Source organism: Pseudophryne corroboree, assembly GCF_028390025.1.
Source record: "Pseudophryne corroboree isolate aPseCor3 chromosome 2 unlocalized genomic scaffold, aPseCor3.hap2 SUPER_2_unloc_2, whole genome shotgun sequence".
In the NCBI taxonomy this organism is placed as follows: Eukaryota; Metazoa; Chordata; class Amphibia; order Anura; family Myobatrachidae; genus Pseudophryne; species Pseudophryne corroboree.
Window position 1 is genome coordinate 63,498 of NW_026967489.1, and position 14,170 is coordinate 77,667.

General features: G+C 41.4%; 1 protein-coding gene across 1 annotated transcript in view; it reads right to left on the reverse strand.

Moving 5' to 3' along the window:
* Positions 1-14,170, reverse strand: part of LOC134983044 (high affinity cGMP-specific 3',5'-cyclic phosphodiesterase 9A-like) — a gene marked incomplete at its 3' end in the record, with an annotated part of 122,392 nt that overhangs the window by 45,572 nt on the left and 62,650 nt on the right. Inside the window, exon 2 of the mRNA XM_063948743.1 lies at positions 5,017-5,059. Within this exon, the coding sequence (XP_063804813.1) occupies positions 5,017-5,059 (43 nt within the window). The remainder of the gene's footprint in view (positions 1-5,016; positions 5,060-14,170) is intronic.

The window sequence follows — 14,170 nt, forward strand, 5'->3', positions numbered from 1 at the left end:
CTTCATGTCTCCTAATCTCTACTATGTACTGTCTCCTCCATGTCTTCTAGTCTCTACTATGTACTGTCTCCTCCATGTCTCCTAATCTCTACTATGTACTGTCTCCTCCATGTCTTCTAGTCTCTACTATGTACTGTCTCCTCCATGTCTCCTAATCTTTACTATGTACTGTCTCCTCCATGTCTCCTAATCTCTATTATGTACTGTCTCCTCCATGTCTCCTAATCTCTATTATGTACTGTCTCCTTCATGTCTTCTAGTCTCTATTATGTACTGTCTCCTCCATGTCTCCTAATCTCTATTATGTACTGTCTCCTCCATGTCTCCTAATCTCTATTATGTACTGTCTCCTCCATGTCTTCTAGTCTCTACTATGTACTGTCTCATCCTTCTCTCCTAATCTCTACTATGTACTGTCTCCTCCATGTCTCCTAATCTCTACTATGTACTGTCTCCTCCATGTCTCCTAATCTCTATTATGTACTGTCTCCTCCATGTCTCCTAATCTCTATTATGTACTGTCTCCTCCATGTCTCCTAATCTCTACTATGTACTGTCTCCTCCATGTCTTCTAGTCTCTACTATGTACTGTCTCCTCCATGTCTCCTAATCTCTATTATGTACTGTCTCCTCCATGTCTCCTAATCTCTACTATGTACTGTCTCATCCTTGTCTCCTAATCTCTACTATGTACTGTCTCCTCCATGTCTCCTAATCTCTACTATGTACTGTCTCCTCCATGTCTTCTAGTCTCTACTATGTACTGTCTCCTCCATGTCTTCTAGTCTCTACTATGTACTGTCTCCTCCATGTCTTCTAGTCTCTACTATGTACTGTCTCCTCCATGTCTCCTAATCTCTATTATGTACTGTCTCCTCCATGTCTTCTAGTCTCTACTACGTACTGTCTCCTCCATGTCTCCTAATCTCTATTATGTACTGTCTCCTCCATGTCTTCTAGTCTCTACTATGTACTGTCTCATCCTACTCTCCTAATCTCTACTATGTACTGTCTCCTCCATGTCTCCTAATCTCTATTATGTACTGTCTCCTCCATGTCTCATAATCTCTACTATGTACTGTCTCATCCTTGTCTCCTAATCTCTACTATGTACTGTCTCCTCCATGTCTCCTAATCTCTACTATGTACTGTCTCCTCCATGTCTTCTAGTCTCTACTATGTACTGTCTCCTCCATGTCTTCTAGTCTCTACTATGTACTGTCTCCTCCATGTCTTCTAGTCTCTACTATGTACTGTCTCCTCCATGTCTCCTAATCTCTATTATGTACTGTCTCCTCCATGTCTTCTAGTCTCTACTACGTACTGTCTCCTCCATGTCTCCTAATCTCTATTATGTACTGTCTCCTCCATGTCTCCTAATCTCTACTATGTACTGTCTCCTCCCTGTCTCCTAATCTCTACTATGTACTGTCTCCTCCATGTCTCCTAATCTCTATTATGTACTGTCTCCTCCATGTCTCCTAATCTCTACTATGTACTGTCTCCTCCATGTCTTCTAGTCTCTACTATGTACTGTCTCCACCCTGTCTACTAATCCATATGTATTGTCTTCTCCCTGTCTCCTAATCTCTATGTACTGTCTCCTCCTTGTCTCCTAATCTCTATGTACTGTCTCCTCCCTGTTTTCTAATATCTACGTACTGTCTCCTCCCTGTCTCCTAATCTCTACTACATCCTGTCTCCTCCATGTCTCCTAATCTCTACTATGTACTGTCTCCTCCATGTCTCCTAATCTCTACTACATCCTGTCTCATCCATGTCTCCTAATCTCTATGTACTGTCTCCTCCATGTCTCCTAATCTCTACTACATCCTGTCTCCTCCATGTCTCCTAATCTCTACTATGTACTGTCTCCTCCATGTCTCCTAATCTCTACTATGTACTGTCTCCTCCATGTCTTCTAGTCTCTACTACATCCTGTCTCCTCCATGTCTCCTAATCTCTATGTACTGTCTCCTCCATGTCTCTTAATCTCTACTACATCCTGTCTCCTCCATGTCTCCTAATCTCTACTATGTACTGTCTCCTCCATGTCTCCTAATCTCTACTACATCCTGTCTCCTCCATGTCTCCTAATCTCTATTATGTACTGTCTCCTCCATGTCTCCTAATCTCTACTATGTACTGTCTCCTCCATGTCTCCTAATCTCTACTACATCCTGTCTTCTCCTTGTCTCCTAATCTCTATGTACCGTCTCCTCCATGTCTCATAATCTCTACTATGTACTGTCTCCACCCTGTCTCCTAATCTCTATTTAATACTGTTTCCTCCTTGTCTAGTAATCTCTGTGTACTGTTTTCTCCCTGTATACTAATCCATATGTACTGTCTTCTCATCTGTATGTACTGTCCCCTCCATGTCTCCTAATCTCTACTACATACTGCCTCCTCCATGTCTCCTAATCTCTACTATGTAGTGTTGCCTCCATGTCTTCTAATCTCTACTATGTAGTGTCCTCCATTTCTACTAATCTCTACTACGTACTGTCTCCTCCCTGTCTCCTAATCTCTATTATGTACTGTCTCCTCCCTGTCTCCTAATCTCTATTATGTACTGTCTCCTCCCTGTCTCCTAATCTCTACTATGTACTGTCTCCTCCATGTCTCCTAATCTCTATTATGTACTGTCTCCTCCCTGTCTCCTAATCTCTACTATGTACTGTCTCCTCCATGTCTCCTAATCTCTATTATGTACTGTCTCCTCCATGTCTCCTAATCTCTATTATGTACTGTCTCCTCCCTGTCTCCTAATCTCTATTATGTACTGTCTCCTCCATGTCTCCTAATCTCTATTATGTACTGTCTCCTCCCTGTCTCCTAATCTCTATTATGTACTGTCTCCTCCATGTCTCCTAATCTCTATTATGTACTGTCTCCTCCATGTCTCCTAATCTCTATTATGTACTGTCTCATCCTTGTCTCCTAATCTCTACTATGTACTGTCTCCTCCATGTCTCCTAATCTCTACTATGTACTGTCTCCTCCATGTCTCCTAATCTCTATTATGTACTGTCTCCTCCATGTCTCCTAATCTCTACTATGTACTGTCTCCACCCTGTCTACTAATCCATATGTATTGTCTTCTCCCTGTCTCCTAATCTCTATGTACTGTCTCCTCCTTGTCTCCTAATCTCTATGTACTGTCTCCTCCCTGTTTTCTAATATCTACGTACTGTCTCCTCCCTGTCTCCTAATCTCTACTACATCCTGTCTCCTCCATGTCTCCTAATCTCTACTATGTACTGTCTCCTCCATGTCTCCTTATCTCTACTACATCCTGTCTCCTCCATGTCTCCTAATCTCTATGTACTGTCTCCTCCATGTCTCCTAATCTCTACTACATCCTGTCTCCTCCATGTCTCCTAATCTCTACTATGTACTGTCTCCTCCATGTCTCCTAATCTCTACTATGTACTGTCTCCTCCATGTCTTCTAGTCTCTACTACACCCTGTCTCCTCCATGTCTCCTAATCTCTACTATGTACTGTCTCCTCCATGTCTTCTAGTCTCTACTACATCCTGTCTCCTCCATGTCTCCTAATCTCTACTATGTACTGTCTCATCCTTGTCTCCTAATCTCTACTATGTACTGTCTCCTCCATGTCTCCTAATCTCTACTATGTACTGTCTCCTCCATATCTCCTAATCTCTATTATGTACTGTCTCCTCCATGTCTCCTAATCTCTATTATGTACTGTCTCCTCCATGTCTCCTAATCTCTATTATGTACTGTCTCCTCCATGTCTCCTAATCTCTACTATGTACTGTCTCATCCTTGTCTCCTAATCTCTACTATGTACTGTCTCCTCCATGTCTCCTAATCTCTACTATGTACTGTCTCTTCCATGTCTCCTAATCTCTATTATGTACTGTCTCCTCCATGTCTTCTAGTCTCTATGTACTGTCTCCTCCATGTCTCATAATCTCTACTACATCCTGTCTCCTCCATGTCTCCTAATCTCTACTACATCCTGTCTCCTCCATGTCTCCTAATCTCTATGTACTGTCTCCTCCATGTCTCCTAATCTCTACTATGTACTGTCTCCTCCATGTCTCCTAATCTCTACTACATCCTGTCTCCTCCATGTCTCCTAATCTCTATGTACTGTCTCCTCCATGTCTCCTAATCTCTACTATGTACTGTCTCCTCCATGTCTCCTAATCTCTACTACATCCTGTCTCCTCCATGTCTCCTAATCTCTATGTACTGTCTGCTCCATGTCTCCTAATCTCTACTATGTACTGTCTCCTCCATGTCTCCTAATCTCTACTACATCCTGTCTCCTCCATGTCTCCTAATCTCTGTGTACTGTCTCATTCATGTCTCCTAATCTGTGCACTGTCTCATTCATGTCTCCTAATCTGTGCACTGTCTCATTCATGTCTCCTAATCTGTGTACTGTCTCGTTCATGTCTCCTAATTTCTGTGCTGTCTCTCCTTCATTTACTGTCGTAACGTACTCTGCGGTAAAGGCTACAGCGGCAAGTGTTATCCTTATAAGTATAATAGGGAGAGATAAAAGCGCCTCCCTAAATTCCTAGATGCAATACACCGTGCTTAGGGGGTCATTCCAACCTGAATGCCAGCTAGGATTATTTGCTGCGCTGCGATCAGGCCACAACTGCGCACGCACCGCATTGCGCAGGCGTGTTGTATGTGTACAATCCATCTGTACTATCTTCTCCCTGTCTTCTAATCTCTACGTACTATATTCTCATGGATTAGACTATCTCGCCTGTATTGTCTGTTCTCTCTCTCTCTCTCCCTCTCTCTCTCCCTCTCTCCCCCTCTCCCTCTCTCTCTCTCTCTCTCTCTCTCTCTCTCTCTCTCTCTCTCTCTCTCTCTCTCTCTCTCCTCTCTCTCTCTCTCTCTCTCTCTCTCTCTCCTCTCTCTCCCATCCTCTCTATCTCCGTCCCATCTCCTCCTCTCTCCCACTTGTTTCCTCTCTGTAATCTTTTTTTTTAATAAAATAATAATAATGCTGTGATTTTTACCTGAAGTTTTTCCTGGCCATTCCTGTCTGTGCACAGAGTCTCCCTGAAATAAAACAAGCCATTATTCTGCTACTGATAATACATTATAAAATGCTTAGTAACTATTACACTCCATGGCAGCTATCATTTCTATATAATATTACAGCTAAGGAACGGACATACAACATGCCTTACAACCTCATCTGTCCATTTAACCGTATGTACATATGTTTCTCTCCTCACAACCTCATGCAGTCTAATCACAGTTGTACATCATGATTTCCTTGTGACTTAATACCTGGGTTTGCAATTTTTTGCTTAGCTATGCATTATTAATGAAAGTATGCTGGCCTGGTGTTTACATACTCACAAAGTACTCACTTTCACCTAGAACCAGCTTAACTTTGCAACACTGGTAGCCTTTATTAATTTGCCAAGTATTCCTTTAGATCAGGGGTTGGGAACCTTTGGCCCTCCAGCTGTTGTTGAAATACACATACCAGCATACCTTGCTACAGGTTTGCTATTTGGAAATGCTAAAAATGTTGCAGGGCATGCTGGGAAGTGTAATTCAACAACAGCTTGAGGGCCGAAGGTTCCCCATCCCTGCTTTAGATGCAATCTAGGGTCAGCTGTGCTGATCAATTTGCCATCACATGTGTAAATTATTCATAATACTAAGTGTTTGTAACTGAACAGCGGAACACCACCTGTAAACAGGTATTTGAACGTTTACATTTAAATATTGCAACATTTTACACTCCAAGCCTAAAGAACTGTACTTTTATCTGAAACAAACCATGTACCACAAATTAATTTTCTTCATTGCACTCCATAGTTTTTTCTCTAAAACAAAAACATCCTTTATTCTCCCTGCAGCTCCCCCCTGTGTACGTAGGGGCCCATGATTAGACTTGTGGTCAGCCTCCAAAGGGGGTGTGGCCAGTCACCACAGAGGTTTGACTAACCAGTATAGATTACATGGTCTGGACTCCTTGATAATTGATATAGTAATTAATGCTAGTGCATGCATGATAATGTGCCAGATTAATGACAGCAATGTATTGTAGAGAATACATCATTGGCCCTCATTCCGAGTTGTTCGCTCGGTAAATTTCATCGCATCGCAGCGATTTTCCGCTTAGTGCGCATGCGCAATGTCCGCACTGCGAGTGCGCCAAGTAAATTTGCTATGAAGTTAGGATTTTTACTCACGGCTTTTTCATCGCTCAGGCGATCGTAGTGTGATTGACAGGAAATGGGTGTTTCTGGGCGGAAACAGGCCGTTTTATGGGCGTGTGGTTAAAAACGCTACCGTTTCCGGAAAAAACGCGGGAGTGGCTGGAGAAATGGAGGAGTGTCTGGGCGAACGCTGGGTGTGTTTGTGACGTCAAACCAGGAACGACAAGCACTGAACTGATCGCAGATGCCGAGTAAGTCTGAAGCTACTCTGAAACTGCTAAGAAGTTTGTAATCGCAATATTGCGAATACATCGTTCGCAATTTTAAGATGCTAAGATTCACTCCCAGTAGGCGGCGGCTTAGCGTGAGCAACTCTGCTAAAATCGCCTTGCGAGCGAACAACTCGGAATGACCTCCATAATCCTGTGCAGTATAAGGTAACATATGTATAGTATATAATTCAAGTGCACAGTCTAGAACCTGATCCCTAGAGGAGGAGGGCCCCCCAGGCAGTGGGGCCTACCAGTGGTTTCCCCTGTACCCCTGTGGGCCAGTCCAAGCCTGTTCTCTCCTCTAATAGCACAGTGTCCTCATGTTCTAGGTGTCCTCTTATATACATACTGCCTTCCTGATCCCTATTATTAAATATCTATCATATCCCTCTGTCCTCTCCTCTAATATCACAGTGTCCTCATGTTCTAGGTGTCCTCTTATATACATACTGCCTTCCTGATCTCTATTATTACTTATCTATGATATCCCTCTGTCCTCTCCTCTAATATCACAGTGTCCTCATGTTCTAGGTGTCCTCTTATATACATACTGCCTTCCTGATCCCTATTATTACTTATCTATCATATTCCATCTGTCCTTCTCTCCTCTAATATCACAGTGTCTCCATGTCCAAGGTGTCCTCTTATATACATACTGCCTTCCTGATCCCTATTATTACTTATCTATCATATCCCTCTGTACTTATCTCCTCTAATATCACAGTGTCCCCATGTTCTAGGTGTCCTCTTATATACATACTGCCTTCCTGATCCCTATTATTACTTATCTATCATATCCCTCTGTCCTTCTCTCCTCTAATATCACAGTGTCCCCATGTTCTAGGTGTCTCTATATACATACTGCCTTCCTGATCCCTATTATTATCTATCATATCCCTCTGTACTTATCTCCTCTAATATCACAGTGTCCTCATGTTCTAGGTGTCCTCTTATATACATACTGCCTTCCTGATCCCTATTATTACTTATCTATCATATCCCCTCTGTCCTTCTCTCCTCTAATATCACAGTGTCCTCATGTTCTAGGTATCCTCTTATATACATACTGCCTTCCTGATCCCTATTATTACTTATCTATCATATCCCCTCTGTCCTTCTCTCCTCTAATATCACAGTGTCTCCATGTTCTAGGTATCCTCTTATATACATACTGCCTTCCTGATCCCTATTATTACTTATCTATCATGTCCCTCTGTCCTTCTCTCCTCTAATATCAGTGTCCTCATGTTCTAGGTATCCTCTTATATACATACTGCCTTCCTGATCCCTATTATTACTTATCTATCATATCCCTCTGTCCTTCTCTCCTCTAATATCACAGTGTCCACATGTTCTAGGTATCCTCTTATATACATACTGCCTTCCTGATCCCTATTATTACTTATCTATCATATCATATCCCTCTGTCCTTCTCTCCTCTAATATCACAGTGTCCTCATGTTCTAGGTATCCTCTTATATACATACTGCCTTCCTGATCCCTATTATTACTTATCTATCATATCATATCCCTCTGTCCTTCTCTCCTCTAATATCACAGTGTCCTCATGTTCTAGGTGTCCTCTTATATACATACTGCCTTCCTGATCCCTATTATTACTTATCTATCATATCATATCCCTCTGTCCTTCTCTCCTCTAATATCACAGTGTCTCCATGTTCTAAGTGTCCTCTTATATACATACTGCCTTCCTGATCCCTATTATTACTTATCTATCATATCATATCCCTCTGTCCTTCTCTCCTCTAATATCACAGTGTCCTCATGTTCTAGGTGTCCTCTTATATACATACTGCCTTCCTGATCCCTATTATTATCTATCATATCCCTCTGTCCTTCTCTCCTCTAATATCAGAGTGTATCCATGTTCTAGGTGTCTCTTATATACATACTGCCTTCCTGATCCCTATTATTACTTATCATATCATATTCCTCTGTCCTTCTCTCCTCTAATATCACAGTGTCCTCATGTTCTAGGTGTCCTCTTATATACATACTGCCTTCCTGATCCCTATTATTACTTATCATATCATATTCCTCTGTCCTTCTCTCCTCTAATATCACAGTGTCCTCATGTTCTAGGTGTCCTCTTATATACATACTGCCTTCCTGATCCCTATTATTACTTATCTATCATATCCCTCTGTCCTTCTATCCTCTAATATCACAGTGTCCTCATGTTCTAGGTGTCCTCTTATATACATACTGCCTTCCTGATCCCTAGTATTACTTATTTATCATATCCCTCTGTCCTTCTCTCCTCTAATATCACAGTGTCCTCATGTTCTAGGTGTCTCTTATATGCATACTGCCTTCCTGATCCCTATTATTACTTATCTATCATATCCTTTTGTCCTTCTCTCCTCTAATATCACAGTGTCCTCATGTTCTAGGTGTCCTCTTATATACATACTGCCTTCCTGATCCCTATTATTACTTATCTATCATATCCCTCTGTCCTTCACTCCTCTAATATCACAGTGTCCTCATGTTCTAGGTATTCTCTTATATACATACTGCCTTCCTGATCCCTATTATTACTTATCTATCATATCCCTCTGTCCTTCACTCCTCTAATATCACAGTGTCCTCATGTTCTAGGTATTCTCTTATATACATACTGCCTTCCTGATCCCTATTATTACTTATCTATCATATCCCTCTGTCCTTCTATCCTCTAATATCACAGTGTCTCCATGTTCTAGGTGTCCTCTTATATACATACTGCCTTCCTGATACCTATTATTACTTATCATATCATATTCCTCTGTCCTTCTCTCCTCTAATATCACAGTGTCCTCATGTTCTAGGTGTCCTCTTATATACATACTGCCTTCCTGATCCCTATTATTACTTATCTATCATATCCCTCTGTCCTTCTATCCTCTAATATCACAGTGTCCTCATGTTCTAGGTGTCCTCTTATATACATACTGCCTTCCTGATCCCTATTATTACTTATCATATCATATTCCTCTGTCCTTCTCTCCTCTAATATCACAGTGTCCTCATGTTCTAGGTGTCCTCTTATATACATACTGCCTTCCTGATCCCTATTATTACTTATCTATCATATCCCTCTGTCCTTCTATCCTCTAATATCACAGTGTCCTCATGTTCTAGGTGTCCTCTTATATACATACTGCCTTCCTGATCCCTATTATTACTTATCTATCATATCCCTCTGTCCTTCACTCCTCTAATATCACAGTGTCCTCATGTTCTAGGTGTCCTCTTATATACATACTGCCTTCCTGATCCCTATTATTACTTATCTATCATATCCCTCTGTCCTTCTCTCCCAGTGTCGGACTGGAGCATGAAGGGCCCACCGGGGGTATGTAGAGGTAGGGGCCCATGATTAGACTTGTGGTCAGCCTCCAAAGGGGGTGTGGCCAGTCACCACAGAGGTTTGGCTAACCAGTATAGATTACATGGTCTGAACTCCTTGATAATTGATATAGTAATTAATGCTAGTGCATGCATGATAATGTGCCAGATTAATGACAGCAATGTATTGTAGAGAATACATCATTGGCCCTCATTCTGAGTTGTTCGCTCGGTAAATTTCATCGCATCGCAGCGATTTTCCGCTTAGTGCGCATGCGCAATGTCCGCACTGCGAGTGCGCCAAGTAAATTTGCTATGAAGTTAGGATTTTTACTCACGGCTTTTTCATCGCTCAGGCGATCGTAGTGTGATTGACAGGAAATGGGTGTTTTTGGACGGAAACAGGCCGTTTTATGGGCGTGTGGGAAAAAACGCTACCGTTTCCGGAAAAAACGCGGGAGTGGCTGGAGAAACGGAGGAGTGTCTGGGCGAACGCTGGGTGTGTTTGTGACGTCAAACCAGGAACGACAAGCACTGAACTGATCGCAGATGCCGAGTAAGTCTGAAGCTACTCTGAAACTGCTAAGAAGTTTGTAATCGCAATATTGCGAATACATCGTTCGCAATTTTAAGATGCTAAGATTCACTCCCAGTAGGCGGCGGCTTAGCGTGAGTAACTCTGCTAAAATCGCCTTGCGAGCGAACAACTCGGAATGACCTCCATAATCCTGTGCAGTATAAGGTAACATATGTATAGTATATAATTCAAGTGCACAGTCTAGAACCTGATCCCTAGAGGAGGAGGGCCCCCCAGGCAGTGGGGCCTACCAGTGGTTTCCCCTGTACCCCTGTGGGCCAGTCCAAGCCTGTTCTCTCCTCTAATATCACAGTGTCCTCATGTTCTAGGTGTCCTCTTATATACATACTGCCTTCCTGATCCCTATTATTAAATATCTATCATATCCCTCTGTCCTCTCCTCTAATATCACAGTGTCCTCATGTTCTAGGTGTCCTCTTATATACATACTGCCTTCCTGATCTCTATTATTACTTATCTATCATATCCCTCTGTCCTCTCCTCTAATATCACAGTGTCCTCATGTTCTAGGTGTCCTCTTATATACATACTGCCTTCCTGATCCCTATTATTACTTATCTATCATATTCCATCTGTCCTTCTCTCCTCTAATATCACAGTGTCTCCATGTCCAAGGTGTCCTCTTATATACATACTGCCTTCCTGATCCCTATTATTACTTATCTATCATATCCCTCTGTCCTTCTCTCCTCTAATATCACAGTGTCCCCATGTTCTAGGTGTCCTCTTATATACATACTGCCTTCCTGATCCCTATTATTACTTATCTATCATATCCCTCTGTCCTTCTCTCCTCTAATATCACAGTGTCCCCATGTTCTAGGTGTCTCTTATATACATACTGCCTTCCTGATCCCTATTATTACTTATCTATCATATCCCCTCTGTCCTTCTCTCCTCTAATATCACAGTGTCCTCATGTTCTAGGTATCCTCTTATATACATACTGCCTTCCTGATCCCTATTATTACTTATCTATCATATCCCCTCTGTCCTTCTCTCCTCTAATATCACAGTGTCTCCATGTTCTAGGTATCCTCTTATATACATACTGCCTTCCTGATCCCTATTATTACTTATCTATCATGTCCCTCTGTCCTTCTCTCCTCTAATATCAGTGTCCTCATGTTCTAGGTATCCTCTTATATACATACTGCCTTCCTGATCCCTATTATTACTTATCTATCATATCCCTCTGTCCTTCTCTCCTCTAACATCACAGTGTCCCCATGTTCTAGGTATCCTCTTATATACATACTGCCTTCCTGATCCCTATTATTACTTATCTATCATATCATATCCCTCTGTCCTTCTCTCCTCTAATATCACAGTGTCCTCATGTTCTAGGTATCCTCTTATATACATACTGCCTTCCTGATCCCTATTATTACTTATCTATCATATCATATCCCTCTGTCCTTCTCTCCTCTAATATCACAGTGTCCTCATGTTCTAGGTGTCCTCTTATATACATACTGCCTTCCTGATCCCTATTATTACTTATCTATCATATCATATCCCTCTGTCCTTCTCTCCTCTAATATCACAGTGTCTCCATGTTCTAAGTGTCCTCTTATATACATACTGCCTTCCTGATCCCTATTATTAAATATCTATCATATCCCTCTGTCCTCTCCTCTAATATCACAGTGTCCTCATGTTCTAGGTGTCCTCTTATATACATACTGCCTTCCTGATCTCTATTATTACTTATCTATCATATCCCTCTGTCCTCTCCTCTAATATCACAGTGTCCTCATGTTCTAGGTGTCCTCTTATATACATACTGCCTTCCTGATCCCTATTATTACTTATCTATCATATCCCTCTGTCCTCTCCTCTAATATCACAGTGTCCTCATGTTCTAGGTGTACTCTTATATACATACTGCCTTCCTGATCCCTATTATTACTTATCTATCATATCCCTCTGTACTTATCTCCTCTAATATCACAGTGTCCCCATGTTCTAGGTGTCCTCTTATATACATACTGCCTTCCTGATTCCTATTATTACTTATCTATCATATCCCTCTGTCCTTCTCTCCTCTAATATCACAGTGTCCCCATGTTCTAGGTGTCTCTTATATACATACTGCCTTCCTGATCCCTATTATTACTTATCTATCATATCCCTTCTGTCCTTCTCTCCTCTAATATCACAGTGTCCTCATGTTCTAGGTATCCTCTTATATACATACTGCCTTCCTGATCCCTATTATTACTTATCTATCATATCCCCTCTGTCCTTCTCTCCTCTAATATCACAGTGTCTCCATGTTCTAGGTATCCTCTTATATACATACTGCCTTCCTGATCCCTATTATTACTTATCTATCATGTCCCTCTGTCCTTCTCTCCTCTAATATCAGTGTCCTCATGTTCTAGGTATCCTCTTATATACATACTGCCTTCCTGATCCCTATTATTACTTATCTATCATGTCCCTCTGTCCTTCTCTCCTCTAATATCACAGTGTCCTCATGTTCTAGGTATCCTCTTATATACATACTGCCTTCCTGATCCCTATTATTACTTATCTATCATATCCCTCTGTCCTTCTCTCCTCTAATATCAGTGTCCTCATGTTCTAGGTATCCTCTTATATACATACTGCCTTCCTGATCCCTATTATTACTTATCTATCATATCCCCTCTGTCCTTCTCTCCTCTAATATCACAGTGTCCTCATGTTCTAGGTGTCCTCTCTTATATACATACTGCCTTCCTGATCCCTATTATTACTTATCTATCATATCATATCCCTCTGTCCTTCTCTCCTCTAATATCACAGTGTCCTCATGTTCTAGGTGTCTCTTATATACATACTGCCTTCCTGATCCCTATTATTACTTATCTATCATATCATATCCCTCTGTCCTTCTCTCCTCTAATATCACAGTGTCTCCATGTTCTAAGTGTCCTCTTATATACATACTGCCTTCCTGTTCCCTATTATTACTTATCTATCATATCATATCCCTCTGTCATTCTCTCCTCTAATATCACAGTGTCCTCATGTTCTAGGTGTCCTCTTATATACATACTGCCTTCCTGATCCCTATTATTATCTATCATATCCCTCTGTCCTTCTCTCCTCTAATATCACAGTGTCCTCATGTTCTAGGTGTCCTCTTATATACATACTGCCTTCCTGATCCCTATTATTACTTATCTATCATATCCCTCTGTCCTTCTCTCCTCTAATATCACAGTGTCCTCATGTTCTAGGTGTCTCTTATATACATACTGCCTTCCTGATCCCTATTATTATCTATCATATCCCTCTGTCCTTCTCTCCTCTAATATCACAGTGTCCTCATGTTCTAGGTATCCTCTTATATACATACTGCCTTCCTGATCCCTATTATTATCTATCTTATCCCTCTGTCCTTCTCTCCGCTAATATCACAGTGTCCTCATGTTCTAGGTGTCCCTTATATACATACTGCCATCCTGACCCCTATTATTACTTATCTATCATATCACTCTGTCCTTCTCTCCTCTAATATCACAGTGTCCCCGTGTTCTAGGTGTCTCTTATATACATACTACATTCCTGATCCCTATTATTACTTATCTATCATATCCCTCTGTCCTTCTCTCCTCTAATATCACAGTGTCCTCATGTTCTAGGTGTCCTCTTATATACATGCTGCCTTCCTGATCCCTATTATTACTTATCTATCATATCATATCCCTCTGTCCTTCTCTCCTCTAATATCACAGTGTCCCCATGTTCTAGGTGTCCTCTTATATACATACTGCCTTCC